Here is an 18,680-nt window from a genome sequence, read left to right on the forward strand (position 1 = left end):
TGTATTTAGGGCCAGGACAACGCGTTGACGTAACCGATGACGTCGAAGCAAAATGTGCGCGCTGATGCGTAGTCCGACTAAAACACAAAGATGGTGGCGCCAGAGAATAACTAACACGAGTGGCTCCTCCGAGTTTCAAAAGTGCAAGGCAGTGAAGCCACGCACTCGTTCCTCGAAGGTAGCTGTTCCCCGTAACCCTCGTCCTTTTTCCCAGGTGTGACCGGACGGCAGCGCGTCGACGCGACAAGGAGGAAACACCCGCCATGACATCAGCAGCAGCTGCAGCAACAGCAGCCGCAGCCGCACGCGCGCACACCACTGTGATACCCTAGTAGTCCGTCCTGATTTGTAAATGAAACACAATGTATGTTTGCTGTACACATAGGGATCTATTGTGTTTTTCCTTTGCAGTCTGACCTTTTATTTTTCCTTTAAGCTTCCTAAAGGACAACACACACACACACACACACACAAGTATGAGCATGTTAAAAGAGAGAGTCCTACAGCGGAGCGATGCACTCCCGTTTACTATTCGCTTTTGTAGCAGACACTTCTGTCCGTTTCAGGACACAGAAGCGAGCATGTGTGTGTGCACCCCACTTCCACTGTCCACCTGTTAATATGGAAATATGGACTATAATGTTTATTCTGCCAATCATTCAAAACGGCATACACACACACACACACACACACACACACACACACACACACACACACACACACACACACACACACACACACACACACACACACACACACACACACACACACACACACACACACACTTAAGGTAAAAGGAAAGTTTATTTTAATGCTACTTCTGAATGCATTATTTTGTACTTTTATATTCGAACTTGAGTTGAAGAGCAATAAACATATTTTGCAGTGTTAAGGAATTCATGTTTTTTTGTTCATTTTGAATATGTAAATCAACATGTATAAATTACTTTTAGTCAATTAATGGGGAGATAATCGAATCGAGTCAAATCGAATCGAACTGGAAAAATGAATCGTTAGATTAATCGATGCATCGAAAAAATATAATCTCTAGATTAATCGTTTCAAAAATAATCGTTTATCCCAGCCCTATGTGTGTTAGGTTGATAGTTGGAAGCAGCTCTCTGAGACTGCGAGCAGCCTAACATGCAGAAACACACCTATGAGTCTTACCTGGGAGGGACAGTCCCGATGCTCCACTCCTCCCATCATCTGACACTAGGACCAGGTAGGCTTTACCATCCTTCACTCCTCCATCAAAGGACTTCCTCCAAAACCCAGTAGGATGTACGACCACCATCATGATCCCATTGTTCTGACTGCCTTGGATCCATTTGGAAACCTCCCATTCAAACACAAGAGGAGGAGTTAGATTTTATTACCTTATTTTAATATCTCTCAAACACACCAATGACAAATAATACATTTCAGATCACGGAATTAGGATATTACTCACTATCTGTGTGACGTTAAACACTTCCCATCCATGTGAGTAGAGAGACATTAGCCTGGAGGTGATGAGGTTTCCTCTCTGTGGTTTATCACCACTGTCCAACACCTCGTACACATTTACCTGGAAAGCCAAAAGAGTCAGACTGCAAACCAATTAAGAACATTCAAACTTTGTGTTGTGTAGTGTTGGCCTCATTGGTCAATAAATCATAACTAATTTTTTCTGAAAAAAGGTTGAAATTGACGCTCAAAAGTTTGTTTACGTACCCATGGTAAACACTCTTATTGACATTAGCTGGGTTTCCATTAAGGCTGAACGATTAATTGCATTTGCGATATTATCGCGATATCATAAAACGCAATAATCGAATCGCAAATGCTGCAATTTTATTTTAGTTTTTTTTGTCCTGTCTTGTACTGTCCTGTTAAGTTCAGAGTGTTTAAGAACTGCAATCCACATGTTTACATGTTTCATGAAATGTGAAGTTCGTTAGATATGTTGAAGAGGTAAAGCCACAGATTTGTTTGCTTTATTGTTTAATCTGTGCTTTAAAATTCATATTTTCTATTTATTTAAAGTTTAAATAAATCTGAAACTGTTTATTATGAAACAGATTGATTTATTGCTTGTGTTCATTGAAAAATACATGACAATCGCAAATTAAATTGCAAATGCAATTTTGAGGAAAAAAAAATCGCAATTAGATTATTTTCCAAAATCGTTCAGCCCTAGTTTCCATTACCCTTGGAAATGCACAAAATCTAAATAGCGCAATAAAAACCGGTTAGGGGAACACCTGCATTTCGAAAAAACACTCAAATATCGCTAAAAAGTTTTTACGCTTTCCTCAGGAGTATGAAATGAAGAACCCCACAACACAACACAAAACGCTCTGAGAGCTCACAACACAACACGAAAGCAGTAGGGAAAAAATCCACGAAGAAGAATGACGTCAACTTTGGTACATTAAATCATCCACGAAGAAGAATGACGTCAACTTTGGTACATTAAATCATCCACGAAGAAGAGTGACGTCAACGTTGGTACATTAAAACATCCACGAAGAAGAGTGACGTCAACGTTGGTACATTAAAACATCCACGAAGAAGAGTGACGTCAACGTTGGTACATTAAAACATCCACGAAGAAGAGTGACGTCAACGTTGGTACATTAAAACATCCACGAAGAAGAGTGACGTCAACGTTGGTACATTAAAACATCCACGAAGAAGAGTGACGTCAACGTTGGTACATTAAAACATCCACGAAGAAGAATGACGTCAGCGTTGGTACATTAAAACATCCACGAAGAAGAGTGACGTCTACGTTGGTACATTAAAACATCCACGAAGAAGAATGACGTCAACGTTGGTACATTAAAACATCCACGAAGAAGAATGACGTCAGCGTTGGTACATTAAAACATCCACGAAGAAGAGTGACGTCAACGTTGGTACATTAAAACATCCACGAAGAAGAATGACGTCAACGTTGGTACATTAAAACATCCACGAAGAAGAGTGACGTCAACGTTGGTACATTAAAACATCCACGAAGAAGAGTGACGTCAACGTTGGTACATTAAAACATCCACGAAGAAGAATGACGTCAACGTTGGTACATTAAAACATCCACGAAGAAGAATGACGTCAACGTTGGTACATTAAAACATCCATGAAGAAGAGTGACGTTAAAGTTGGTGTCAGTGCCCAATCCTTTCATGGGCCTGATCCTTTCCGTCACTCTTCTTCATAGCTTTTTACCGCACTGTTTCTGTGTTGTGTTGTGGGGTTTGTATTTGTGTGCGCTTTTGTTTTGTGTTGTGCTGTGAGCTTTTACGGCCACCGAACAGGAGGGGTTTCAGACGTTTCGATATTGAAATATATATCACAAAAGCTCAATGGGAACACTTTTTCTGCAAATACACGTCACAGAGTGTGACGTACCTGGTCACATGACCACTTCTCTTTGAGAAAACAGTGCGGTACGTGTGAACAGAACAGGAAACAAATTCAAAGCTCAATTATACTTTGTCGACATTTAGAAATGTCACTTTTAGTTTAAATCTGTAATGAAACCCAGGTATTCATCCATCATTCAATTTCAACCGGATTCTCATCTTTCCGCATCAGCCACAAAATGAACATCCAATATTGTTTTGCCGTGAAAACTCCAGAAATGTGTTGGGAAGTCACGGGACTCCACATCCCACGATGCACTGCGTGAAGCTTTTGCAACAATGTCAATAAGAGAATGTTTACATTGGAGAACAAAACTATCTTTCAAGTGGAAATTTCCAACATATTTTTGTCTCTCAAGCAAATGATCTTTGATTCAATGATTTATGAAGTCTACACAAAATGAATGTGATCAGCAGCTTTAAATGAAAGAAAATGTGGATATTTGTTTTATTATCAAATACTGTGAACACAAATAGAGATAAGTTCAGTGTGTTGTCAAACTTTAAGAGCAATTGCTGATTTAATTAAGAATGAACTAATCAGAATACAGTGAAGCAGCTCTACCTTGTAGAAATGAGAGAGCCGTGACATCCCTTGGATAATCCTGGCTTTCTTTCTGAACCAACGGAACTCCACTTTAATCATTTTCTCATCTTTACCAATAGATGACATGTTGAAGAGGTGGAAACCTTCTCTAGAGGGACCTGGAGACACAAAACGTTCATACAATAGAATTAATAAACGTGCCTTAACCCTCCTATTATCCTCAAATAGTAATAACACTCCAGTCTCCAGAAAATGATTTTTACCAGGCCAAACTTTAGAATTAGAATTAATTTATTTTGAATAGTTTTCCTCCAAATCTTCTCAAATTTACTGACAACATTAATGACCACAAGAGTATATGATATGACCTTTCCTGCAGCGCCACCATCAGATCAAACGTTCAGTTCTAGAGTTAGTGTGTATTTGAAATCTTATATTGGGGTGGCACATTCATGACACTCACAGAATGAACCACATTGATTGATGTTTGCGACCCCCTTTCCTCTCATAAACATATATTTATTTACTTATTTTTTTAACTCCTTTTTGTAACATATTTGGGGTTATTCACTATAAAGTTTACGACACGTTCTCTTCAATGCCACTCTCTCTCTCATATGTATGGAGAGCCATTCCCGCTGGTCAAATAAATAAATAAAAGAATATAAAAAAAAAAAAAAAAAACAAAAGAAAAAAAAAGAAAAACTAGGAAAAATAAAATAACGATAATAATAATAATAATAATAATAATAATAATAATAATAATAATAATAATGAAATCTTAAGTCAGACAGGTTAGTACTGTGTACAGGCCCATGTATATATACAGTAGTCCTATTTATCTGCTGCTGAAACTTTGCAAAATTTCCCCTTTTTGGGACTAATAAAGGTCATCTTTAACTTTTTATTTTCTTATCCATCTATTACTAAGATTAATAAATAAATAAATAAATAAATAAATAAATAAATAAATAAATAAATAAATAAATAAATAAATAAACAAAGATCCCGCCAGTAAAAAAAAACAAAAAAAACTAGGAAAAGTAAAATAACAATAATAATAATAATAATAATAATAATAATAATAATAATAATAATAATAATAAATCTTAAGTCAGACAGGTTAGTACTGTGTACAGGCCCATGTATATAGTATTCCTATTTATCTGCTGCTGAAACTTTTTCCCCTTTGTGGGACTAATAAAGGTCATCTTTATCTTTGTATCTTCTTATCCATCTATCACTAAGATTAATAAATAAATAAATAAATAAATAAATAAATAAATAAATAAATAAATAAATACAATTTTACTAATGGGAATGGGCTTCCATACATTAAACACATTGAAAAATATCATATTTTATGCTTAATGAATTGTACCTATCAAATTAAGAAAAGTCATGAAATATGAAGCAAAAAAAAAAGGAAAAAAAAAAAAAGAAAGAAACTAGTATTTTTTTTTTTTTTGAACGATAAACATTGAATGGGGTCAAATTGACCCCAAGGATAATAGGCGGGTTAAAGTCCGTGCGTAGAGACGCGTTTGTTTGAGTTTAAAATGCATTGAAAACCAAACATTTTAACAAATGCTATGCATTTGTTAAAAGTAATAAATAAAGATGTGAGTGTGTGGGCTCACCTTTATCTTCCAAGCTACGCACCGTGTTTCCAAACAGGACCTCCGTCTGTGTTTTAGGTGTTTTATCTCGCACCGACACCGCGTTAAAGAGATCCAACATGAACTGAGGAGCGCTCCTCCGAGGGGCCACCGGAGGCTCCCCGGGTGAGCTTTTCACACCGAGCACGGCCTGTAGACGTGCCGCATAGCTGGCTTGTTCCCCTGTGACCTCACTGTGCCCGGGGACCCCCGCAGCGGTGACGCATCTGAGCTGCAGGAGGAGCAGGACGCAGAGGCGCAGAGCGGCTCCTGCTGCTGCTGCTGCTGCTGCCATGACAAGACAAACCTGTTCAGTGACAAACACCTTTTCCTCTGGGGAAGTTAAGGAGGGACCCCCACCCCACCCCACCCCACCCCACCCCCACCTATAGGTACAACCAGTCCCAACACACGCATTCTGATCTAAGGATCCATGGGGATGGGCTGCTGTATGTGTATGGTGCGTAAAACCAATAGTGTTCATAATAACAAATATCAAACATATTCATTTAATTCAAAGAAGTATGATCGCAGTTGTCATTTTTTTTTCTTCCACTACTGGCTCTGTGTTTTTCTTCCTGTAGTGGCTTTAATCCTCTTCGTATAAATTTGAATTGTTAACTTTACCAGAAGAAAAAAAAAAAAATGCGATGGAAAGTAACATTCATGCAATTAATTAATAAACAAACAAATGAAGAAATGAATTAATACATATTAAAAACACACCTCATGTGTCTCAGCAATAATAATCTTTGTTTTTTGGCAGCTTGTGCACTCACCGTGTATTTATTTCTTAATCATTTTTATTTTATTTCTTTGCACTCTTATCTTTTTTTCTTAATGACTATATTTAAAATTCTTGTTGTTTGCACTGAGTGAAGGGCTTCTGCAATGTTGTACTTGTTGCAATGGCAAATAAAATTCTATTCTATTCTATTACAGAGGGTTTTCACCTACACCACGTTATGGGCAGTAACCCAGATGTGCGGCCATATTGGAGGCACTCTGAGGTCAAAACTGGTTAAGTCGCTGGATAAATGTCCAAAATCACAGAAAAGCTCCTCAAAATGCGTTAAAGATGCAAAAGCAGACAGGGAAGGACTTGGTCTGCAGGAAGGGGAACGATATTTGGAAAAGTTACAGTTTATTGGCGGTGATAAATATTATTATTATTGTAAGGTAGTGACCAAACTTCGTCACAAGGTGTCACTGTGTGTCCCTTTTAAGAGTTCGGCTGTTCAAGTAGATTGTCCCTAACGGTGTGCCATAGTTTGGGTTGAGCTGGGCGGGGCGGCCATTTTGTTTTATTGTTTGCCGTCATTTCCAAAGGTGAGCATGGGATATTGTTCTCTGTGTTAAGCATAAATGTTTTAAGTTAAAACAGCCACACGGGCAGTATTTTTAAGTTATGTGTTAATGTAAGATACTTATTTACTTATTTGTGTGTGTTTTGGATAGTTGTACTTGTTTTAGGTGGTAAGAATAAACCACCTTTTCAAGTAATTTTTAGCATGTGTTCAGAATAGCTTTTAATTTTACCCGAGTTTTTTTAATTTAAATTAATTCAGTGTATTACTAATTGTCACCATAAGTTTGTTGTTTTTTTTAAAGAAACTGTGCAGAACTTTATTTTTATTAATAGATTTTATATTTTATTTATTTTTGTATTTAATTTATGTTAAGCACAATAATTTTCTTTCACTCATTTTTGTTTCATGGATTTGTTTGCCGTCATTTCCAAAGGTTAAAGAAAGTGGATGTGGAGCCGTTCTGTGGGCAGTTTAAAGCAAAATAAAAGCTCCTGGTCCTAGCCGCAAACTCCTGTCTCCGGTGATTCGTCCTCCTGCATCGCACCCACCCCCAAATAACACCAAAAACACAACGCAGAGACTCAGGGTACTTAGGGAGGGCTGCCTTCACCGGTGGGGTTACATTATTATCACACTAGAAAATTAGTTAAGAGCCACTGCTATCAACAACTCATTTACCTGAAAAGAAATGGGCCAAAAAAAGCTGAGTACCTCCAATATGGTGACTTCCGGGTTGATGGGTGAAAACCCTCTATAATTAAATCCAAGTGTTACATTTATGGTCCCGGAAATAAAAAATAAAAAAAAAATAAAAAAAAAACATTTGCAATGGAAATTCATGCATTTCATTAACAAACAAACAAATGAAGAAATGAATGAATAAAAAAATAAATTAACCGTCAGAGTTAATGGCCAACAAAGGCACTAAATAAACACACCTTGTGCCAACAGCAATAACAATCTACCTCACTGTTGTAAATATACAAAATAACAAGAAAAACACACAAAATGTCAAAAAAATAACAACAAATTCACTCAAAACATCAAAATTACTCTAAAAACACAGAAAAATGACTCTTAAGATTTACAAAAAAAAAAATGAAAATAAATACATAAAAAAATGTATATAGGACAAAACAAACTGACTCCAAAAACACACAAAACAACAACAAGAAAAGACAACGAAACATACAAAAACAAAGAATACTAAAAAAACACACAAAATGACAAAAATCCACAAATTCACTCCAAAAACCAACTCAAGCCTTTGTTCTTTGCTTCGTGTATTAACAATTGTAAATGCTGGCATTAATGTTGATAATCTGACCATCGGATCAGACAATCACATTTTTTTGGCCCAGTTGACACAGTTGTAATAAATATGTTTTTTTGGCAGCTTTTGCACTCAACCTGATTTGATTTGATGTTTTTGATTTGATTTTTTTTGTGCTCTCTTATCTTTGTTTTTTTATGAAAGTGCAGGAATCATTTCTTCCTTCGTGTTTGACACTGACAGTTTCAATGACGTCTGTCCGTTATCTCCTCAGTCAGTCGGTGTGTGGAGAGCAAACGAAGCACGAGCTCTCGTCGTGTCCTCCGTCACTGACCCTTTTGATCAAACACGTAACCCCCCCCCCCCACTGCTCTGTTTACGTTGATCCAGGATGATCCCCTAATCAATCATGCACACATCAGAGCTGATCAGAAAGGATCAGCCTGCGTTTGATTAGCAGCAGTGATCAATAGGTCTGATAATCCCCTCATTTAGGAGCCATTACTCTCATTTAGAGCCACTCAGTGAAAGCTCCCCCCCCCCCCCCCCCCCCCCTGGATTATTATCAGAAACAGAGCAAACACTGCAGATCTAAAGGGTGATGATGAGATTATCTCACACTTTATTGTGTTGGCATTTCCTCCTAAATTTCACAACTTCTTTTCAATCTTTTAACACAGGTAGGGACAACTTTTGTCACAAAACTGTGATCTATGTCTGATCCTGAGGGCCACGTTATCAACATTAGCGTGAGCATTACCAGAAAACATTCATTGAGAGGGAAGGGGCTTGTAAATTTAGAAGTAAAACTGATTTTAGATCAGCGAGTGTGCGGACAACAAAGAAGAGCTTTTGTGTTTCAGTGTGTGGAATAAGATGCTGTAAAAGTTTGCCAATGGAAATTAAAGAGTGTACAAATATCAAGCAATTTAAAAGAAAATATCTTTATGCGGTATGACCATTTTGAAAGTGTGAATTGTTTTTTTTTTGTGTGTGTTATTAACAAAATCATAAAAAATATGAGACAAAACTAGATTATTTGTTTACTGTAACGTAGGAAATGGGGTGGGACTAATACATTAATACTTCCACCCACAAAGTATGTGTATGCATAATATACTGTATGTAATTATTGTTTTCTGGATGGAATTAAGCCATCTACATCAAATATTTTGTGTATTGTAATATTGTTTCATGTACTATTGTATTTGCAATCTGTTTGGAGTGATTTTAGGTATTTTGGTTGTGTGACTTTTGTATGTATTTTTTGACGTTATGTATATTTTGGTGCATTTTCTGTTGTTGTTTTGTATTTTTCAATGTGTTTTTAGAGTAATTTTGCATATTTTTATATTTTTGGGGGCTTATTTCATGTGTTTTTGTCGTCCTTTTGTGTATTTGTTTGTAATTTTGTGTATTTTTGTGTCGTTTTGTGTATTGCTGGTTTTTTTTCGTGTATTATGGAGTCATTTTATGCGTTTACTTTGGCTCAAAATGAGCTCCAAGAGTTGCCAAAAGAAGTAAAACTACTCCTATGCATCCGTCTATGGGACTCCACATCCCACAGTGCAATGCGTGAAACTTTTCCGACATTGTCACCTAATGCTGCATTCGATTGCACTTGGAACCCGGTGTCACGGACTGAGTTTACCTCGTACTGAGATCGCTACCGGAAAGTGAATTTTTGCTAGTTCTGCTGTGTGAGTGACAATCTCAGTCAACAACTTGAGTAAAGTAATAGTGTCTTCTGCAGCAATCACAATATGAATAGGAATAGTTTATTCTCCAAAAAATACATGAATCTATTATACATTGCAATAAATAACAGTAAACCTAATGTAACTTTACAATCATAAGCTGTTGTATTCATATAAATCTGATCATGACAATATTATTTTTTCATCATTGGTCAAATAATGTGATGTTTTAAGCATTTAAAAAAAAAAAAAAAATCAGTACAGCAATCTCTGTGCATGGCTAATCCAGCACGGGTACATCTCAGTACGTAGCGGTCAGGTATTAAACTCAGACCATGACACCGGATAAATCCGACAAAATAAATCAGAAAAATGCAATAAAATGAACTTGAGCTTGGGACCCCGACTCGAGAATTCGGGCAGGATCCAAGCAGTCGATCGGGATGAGGTTTTAGCAAAATGGCGGTACACACCATTAGATGTAAACAGTAACTATCTCCTTAACTTTAACTTTTATGTGCCGACAAATTTGGCATTTGTGTTACTAAAAGTATAGAATAACTTTGTCGTGGCATTTCCATTCCCTCTCTGATCATTTGCACAAGTAATGTAGTGATGCCGTATAGTGTGGCGTACTGCATCGAACTGATATTGTATATGCGCATGTGCACTACGGGATAAAACATTTTTGCTACTTCCGCTGTGCTGAAATTGTTCATTCAATTTCAAAGTTAATGTTCAAAACTATTTTTGGCATAAAATGCACTTCACTGACAAATAACTTATTACACTTCCTAATACACATTAATAACGTGAATTACAACTGGCAATTCCAGCACGGGTACAATCGCGGTGCATGACTGCTGCGTCCTCAGATTGTCTTACAATCTCAGTACGGTTGTAAACTCAGTACGTGACACCGGGTTCCAAGTACAATCGAATGCAGCATAACACTGTGTCCAGCCTAAGTTACCATGGTGATTTAGCCCAGTAAGACGCTACAGCCAGCGTCGTAGTACACCACACACTGAGTAAATCCCAGAAGTTAGCGCGATAAGAGGAAATCCAGAATGGTAGTACAGGCCCATAAAGCAACAGTTCCATGGAACAATCATACACATCAAAACAACATTTTATACACAAAATGATTCTCTCTCTTAGAAACTTTGACTAGACTTCATAATGAAGTCAAAGACTGAATTGAGTTCTTTTCTCTGTATTAAGGGTGGCATCAAACTGCTTCATTTGGCCCCTAAAGTGAGTTTGACAGCCGTGCATTATATGGTTTGTATTTGCTTTGATTCTGAAGGCCTCAAGTCAGATTTCTTTGACTCTGACGATCCTCTTTGGACACTTGTAGATCTTGCACATGTTCCCAGTGAGTATCTTAGCAAGCTGCTTGTGTGCCGCTTGTGCGTCACATTTGGGAAGTCAACATATATGAGGCAGCTGGTGCGTGTGGGATGTCTTCTAATGTTTACACTGACCATGTGCTGCTTCCTGATAGGCATGAAGGGGAGTCCTGTGACGTGGATGTTCTCACAGCTGTTCAGGGCAGACCTCAGCACAACACGTCTTAACGGATGGATTTCCATTGGCAGCAGACATGGGCGACTGCAGTTGTCTATTTTGTGTGGCCCTCAACGTAAATGCACAACACGATATCATAAACTGACAGAAAAATACCCAAAACACATAAAACAATGACAAACCAACACACTGAGAAAAATATGAAAAATGACAAGAAAAAAAAAACACAAAATAAGAAAAATACACAAAATAACAAGAAAAATACACACACACACACACACACACAAAAGAATGGATGAAAGGGTGAAGTGCTTTGGGACTACCTCAGTGGTTACAAAGCGCTGTATAAATATATTATTATATTACCATATACACATAAAAATATAACACAAAATTACTCGAAAAACACACAAAAATGAAAGGACATAAAAATACTCAAAAGATTATTCCAAAAAACACACGAAAATTGCAAAAAAACAACCACAAAAGAAAGAAAAAATAAGACAACAAAAAAATACGAAATTACATGAAAAACTCACAAAATGACTCCAAAAACAGACAAAAATGACATGAAAAAAACAATAAAATTAAAATGATGAATTTTCCACTGAAATGGGAGGATATTGTCTTGTGTGTTTTTTTTTTTTTTTTTTAGAAAATATTCTAAAGAAAGCTATTTCTTTTTAATAAACCTCTGTGTAAGTAGAGCAAACAAAAACAACCTTCATTCACTTTCATATTGATATAATAAATGACCTAAATCTCATTAAGAAATCCAAAATTAAAAAGGCTCAGAAAACAAATTTACATCTGTACAGTTTCTAAAATGTTTGATTGTATGTGAACTCCCTGCCACTCTTTTTTTGTGTATTTTGTATGTACAAGTACAAGTATCCATAAAAGCAACTCAATTACTGTAATTTGAGTAATTGTAAAACATGTTACTTTCACATCTGGTGCTATGTTTAATTATATATCTACAGCAGCGCCTTCAGAATAAAAGTTTTTATACTAATATTAAAGGATGGTATTAAACAGTCCCAAAAAGCAGTGTTACGTCTTAAACAGTAGGTGGTGGTATTGATCTAAACATGATACAATCATGGTTTACTGATCTTTACTGAATCAGTATTCTGTTAAAATAGAGCAAAAGAGGAGTTTTAAATTCACTGAGCGTCTCTTGCATATTTAATATAGTTTTTATTTTATCTGCAAAGTTTCTTGGTAATGAACATTTTGTTCACACTTTACAATAAGCGTCATCAACATTAGTTAATGCATTATTAAGAAGGATTTAACGGTTTAATAATATATTATTCATCATTATATTACCTAACATTAATTAACATGTCAGTTATTGCATTAATAAGCAGTTAATTAATGTTTACTACTACACAGAGTTAATTAAAACATTATTAAGCATTAACAAAAGTTACATAATGTAATTATCCTCATGTATGCATTACTTACTATTAATTATTATATTACCGTAGTTAGAGGTAAAAATGTCTAAAGTATTCACTTACTCTCGTAAGTTGTTACATAACATTAGCAATTTGACAAAAACCTTAATAAATGTATAGAATATATAAGCTCTACTTATATTATATTATATAATTAACTATGTGCAGTAGACATGAATTAGCTGATTATTAATGCATTAACTGATGTGTTAATTAATGTTCAGTAAAACATTATAATGATAAATAACATATTAAATAACTGAAAATTAATGATTAATAATGCATTATCTAACATTAATTAGGGGATCTTGAATGGTTTAGTGTCACCGAACATTCAATGCAACCCGCTCATGCTAATCACGTTCAGACATTTAGCATGTTGCGCTGCTACGGTCTGGTGTTGTTGGTTGGGTGTGTACGTGTGCGACCTTTAGAAAACCACTGTCCGTGCTTTCAACCTTCAACCACCACCGTGTCCATGTGTTAATGATGCTCACCTCGTGCTAAATAACGCCATCAAAGCCAATTGGACACACATGGAAGGCATTTGCCTGGAGTGCGGCCTTCTGGTGCAGCTCTGTTTGAGTGACTAATGAAGAGAAATACAGCCTCTGCTAAAGTGGAAACATGTGATAAGAACTCCATAGTGTAACCCGCTCAGCATCACTTCAGCTTATCATGATGCAGTGTCTGCTGTTTATCACACAGTGAATCTCACATTAGCATACAGCAGTGGTTCTTGTTTGGCTCCAGTACCAAGAGGTGTACAAATACTTCGTTACCAGGGCTTTAAATTCACTTTTTACATCACCAGCCAGCATGACTAGTCAATTCTTAAAGAAAGTGTCTATTCATACGGTTGCCGTACGGACAACCCCCAGTGCTATTTTGTACGTTTACCAAAATACACGTACGTAGCATCGTACCGGTTAGGGTTAGGTTTCAAACCCAATATCGCAACAATTTTTAGGGTTAGGGTTAGGTTTACGGATAGGTTTAGTCTTAGTCAAGTGACCTTAACTGGCCAATGACTGACCTATCACGTGACCTAAACTGGCCAATGAGGGGCGCTGCGTACGGATAGAATGTCGGTATATTCATATGGCAACCGTGCGGATAGCAACTGCCAAGTTACCAGCCAACCAGATTTTCCACCAGACATATTTTTTTTCCAGCGAAAATAAACTACATCATTATGAGCCACAGAATAGGTTTAAGCGTTCATGTTTCTTTAAATAATTTTATTTGAGTTGATTACCGAAATACCAAAATAAAATGGTAAAAATATAAATATTTAATTTAAAAACAATACCTAAAAGGTGAAATATGGAACTTTGGGTGTGTCGGAGAGGTGGACCTTTTATAAAGAATATTCTCATGACTTAATCAACAAGCTTAACTCAGATGAAAATGGGATCCCTGCAACCCCATTTGAATTCCAGGCCACCCTACATGGGAGTCACGACCCCAAGGTTGACAAACACCGGTCTATTGGAACAGGTAGGGCCGGCTCTACGCAGGGGCAAGAGGGGGAAGCGCCCCCTCAAAAAAAAAAAAATGTCTTTCCCCCTCAAATCAAAGATTATGATTCCTCACTCCATGCTCAGATTTCACGAGAGACGCATCTATATCACTCTGTTCCTGCACGTTTTTACATGTTTATTAGCAAGCAAGCCTGTCTGAAGAAGGTCCTCTTAAGGACCGAAACTTGCTTTTTTTGTCATAGTAGTAAATGGTAAATGGTAAATGGACTTGATTTTATATAGCGCTTTATCCCCACACTGAAGCAGTCTCAAAGCGCTTTACATATCAGCTCATTCACCCAATCACTCTCACATTCACACACCAGTGGGACAGGACTACCATGCAAGGCGCTAGTCGACCACTGGGAGCAACTTAGGGTTCAGTGTCTTGCCCAAGGACACTTAGACACGTAGTCAGGTACTGGGATCGAACCCCCAACCTCTCGATCAGAAGACGACCCACTACCACCTGAGCCACGGTCGCCCAGGTACTAGTGTAGCAAATCACTGTGAAATGGGCAGAATTAGGAATTACAATAAAGTGTTAGGAACACAAAAAAAACAGGTTATTTTCTTCTAATTCATCACATTTATCTTGTTTGTGACATTTTATTTATTTATATCACCGATATCAATCTGACAGAACCATTAAAGTGAGATTAATTCATTTTCTAATTTGACTTTTATTTGTTCACATCGACGTGTTTGACCTTTACTAAACAGTTAAGTTCTTTATTTTTTCCTTGCTTTTTTGCCAAACGGCATTTTCCGAATGTGTAGCTGTAGTCACGTGTTATTGTTGTTGTTTTTTAGTAAAGGTAATTTGATTCTCACCAGGGGTGTTGGTGAAACCAAATGAGTGTGCTACTGTTCACTAAGTAGGCCTATGGTAAGAAAAAAACAAAAACAAACAAACAAAAAACCCAGCTGTTTTCGATAAGATTTATGAGATCTCTCAATAAAAATAACCAACGAGATTGTTTATAACAGCCTATCATCCACTACCAGTGTGTGCAACCACTCTGGTGCCAAGGGTGGAGGAAAAGAGACCAAATGCAAGGATATTTTGGGAAGAAGCTTGTAAGGAAGTTGAGGTTGAGGATAGAAGCAACATCGTTTTGACTGTCAAATTGCAATTGCTCATCCTATCATAGAGTCGTTATATTTTTTAAGCATTAAAAACATTAAGTAAATTTAAAGCAGACTTTTAATCATCATTTTTACCCAGTTACTCTATGATTACAAATTTTGCAACAGATTGCTACATATTGACAAAGAACAGAACCATTAGTACATTGCTGTCCTTTTAATACACCATTCACTGGACCAGATGCATAATTGCAACACAGAAAGTCATTGTTAAAGGGATCCTCAACCCAAAATACAAAGACAACTTAACTGAAAGACTACAATATGTAACTTATACTACCTGGAATGAGAGGTGAGTGAGAAGCTGTATATGCAATAAAAAACACTTATCTCATGTAGCGATACCATTTTGCCTTTGTTACCAATAGGGCAACATCGTGAGACTCTGTCCACATGGAAACTTTCCCCCAAAACGGATAATTACGTGTGCATCCACACGAAAAGGCGGAAAATGCTGTAATAAACATACCAGGCCTATATGTGACGCTGTAACGCTGCCAGAGAAATGCACCAAAACTGGGAAGAAGACACCCAGCATGCGCATAAAACTTGTGCAACGAAAAAATTGGGCATACAAAAGAAAAAATGACGGCGATGGAGACAAAGACAAGACTGGAGATTTGCTTGTGGATCAACGCAGAGGTCGTGCATGTGGGTTAAGAGAGAGGTAAGGCTATGGCGTCATCGTTTGTAGAGTATGCGTATATGCCATCCACACGACGACCCAGCGGCTGGCGTTTACAGACGTTCCCACTCTGGGACCCTTTTTCAGAAGTTATCGTATTCGGCTCCCAAATTGTCGTTGCCGTGTGGACACAAGGCATAATCAATAAAAGAACTTGACCGTTTAGATTCAAACCTATCTCAGTCTGGACGGAGACTGAAGTTCTGCTTCCAGGAGCTGCAGCGAAGCACACACGTGGAGCAGCAAAGCCGTTTGTTTGTTAATGCCATGTGGGTTTTACCATGTGCTGCCTTGTGATTGCATATTTTGCTTGTGTGTTTGTGTTTCCAGATGAAGCCAGGGTTTATGTTATTTAAATTGGCTCATACATCATGCTACCAGCCCATTATTACTGAGGTCTGCTATCTCAACCGCACATCTCCTGCTCCTGCTTTTTTGCGTCTCTTTGTTTATGTAAACTGGTCACAGGTTTGAAAAGTCTCCATCACAAATGGTGCGAGAAATAACTGGAGCTTTGCCTATCTGCTTCAATTTCTTCTCTTCATTTTTTCTCCTGCATGTACCACACTGTGTCTGATTTTAGACAGAGAAAAACACACAAATACGGTTCTATTTGGGTTTTTCTGTGTTCCCAGCGCTCCACCCAGCCCCAACCAAACACACACCAGGACCAAACCCATACTTGAGGATATATTGGTGATTTTGGATGTAAATTAAAGATCAAGATCACAGAACAAAGCCATTTTACAAATTGAGAACCCATGTGGCCTGAACCCCAAAGGAAGTAAGGCCACTTGGTTTGCACAACACATTTCTGCTTCTGGGATTTTTTAATATAGAAGAGTCATTTTTACATCCCAAAAATGATTCTTTGTGAAATTTCTAGATTGTAGGAAAATATTATACATACATACAAATATGATCCTTTCAGCAAGTATGTCAGAAAATGATGGAGTAATGAACATTTAATTATTGTGCATAATAAAATCATAAATAAAAAAACCGTATCTCCATATTATGTTTTTATTGGTGCTACTTTTTGAAATTGTCTCACTTTTAAGTGGCATAAAAGTATCTTCTGCTGCAGTTTTGGAACTAATTCTTTGACAACCAAACATACTGTAGTAGTGTATCCATGTGCACGGTTTCTACAAGGCCAACTAAAACTTGTATGAGATGTTATTTTCTGTGGACTGCTTTATGGCACATTCAGGTCTTAAAATTGGCCAACAGACCTATTATGGTAGGGTATTGTCCATGCACACTTTCTCAACTTAAAAGGTATTTGTAGTCTGTTTTAATTGTCAGCTCAATCAAAAGATAATGTCTAATAGAAGAGGTTTAGTCAGAGAAGGATCATAGCTCAGCCAGTTGTGGGTTCTCCCATCAATTAATGTCTTTGCCAAGGATGGTTTGTTGAACTTATCAAAGAACATGCATGTAACGCTGCCTTCCAGTGTAAAACTTGTACCCCTTAGATGTTTACTCTGTAAACTCCGTACTTGGTTCCACAAAGCGGGGTTAGTGGGAATACAGCATTCTGGCCATTTGCGGTATCAGAGTCTGTGTTAGCAGGTCTAAATACTGATGGTTTGCACCTCAATCACTATAAAGAGAAAAGTACTAACACAACCCAGTCAATGGAAAACTCACAAGTAGTGTTCGACCAGACCCAGAGTATGTCAGACATCCTTCTGGGTGTCAGAAAATTTTACCATTGATCCTGTTGTAAAAAACTACAGTCAAGTCAACACGAGCGAGTCTGGAAAATAAAATGCAAAAGTAAGATGTAAAGGAGTGACTGTCAACTATCACCAACACTAGGACATTGTCATTTATGAAACAACACATTTTTATCAAGTTAGGGCTTGAGAAATACTGTGTATGCTCCAGTACTAATCCAAAAAAAACATGGAAACCTGATGAAAGAGGATAAAGAAACTTGACTGTGGTATTTGTGGTCATTTCTAGCCTTCTTGGTGATAGTTGAGAATCAGGATCTGTTGAAGGAGAGCGACATATGGAATTCATCCAGCAAATACATTCACCTATCCTAATCAGCCTTCTCTTCTTTCTTCCTGCCCTGTATCGCTGAGTTCCTAATGGGACGCTGGTTGAATGGTAGGCCACTTATGTGCCAAAGGCTCTGCACTATCTCATCTCTATTACCGGCAAGACTCAGGCATGGCTCGTGTCATCCAAATAATTCTTAAACTGCAAAGTTTGGTTTCATTTACCAGATATCCAGGATATTTAACATTTCATAATGCCTTTGAGTCTTGGCTGGAGAAAAAGGAAGACATGCAATAGTTCCTCTCATCGTCGAGAAAAAAAAAAAAATATCCCGATGTAACAACAAAAGAAAGGCCTGTCTGATGGCGTTATCCTGACTCCAGCCTGGAAACAAAAAGCCACCGCCAAGGCCCCTCATGCAT

At 37.4% G+C, this 18,680-nt stretch overlaps 1 protein-coding gene across 1 annotated transcript in view; it reads right to left on the minus strand.

The window, feature by feature from the left end:
- Positions 1 to 18,680, minus strand: part of LOC114481841 (bone morphogenetic protein 2) — a 98,388-nt gene that overhangs the window by 603 nt on the left and 79,105 nt on the right. Inside the window, exons 3-6 of the mRNA XM_028476895.1 lie at positions 5,598 to 5,900; positions 3,976 to 4,115; positions 1,454 to 1,570; positions 1,158 to 1,339 (exon numbers count right to left, since the gene is read on the minus strand). Of these exons, the coding sequence (XP_028332696.1) occupies positions 1,158 to 1,339; positions 1,454 to 1,570; positions 3,976 to 4,115; positions 5,598 to 5,900 (742 nt within the window). The remainder of the gene's footprint in view (positions 1 to 1,157; positions 1,340 to 1,453; positions 1,571 to 3,975; positions 4,116 to 5,597; positions 5,901 to 18,680) is intronic.

The sequence above is a fragment of the Gouania willdenowi genome, chromosome 19, assembly GCF_900634775.1.
Source record: "Gouania willdenowi chromosome 19, fGouWil2.1, whole genome shotgun sequence".
Classification (NCBI taxonomy): Eukaryota; Metazoa; Chordata; class Actinopteri; order Blenniiformes; family Gobiesocidae; genus Gouania; species Gouania willdenowi.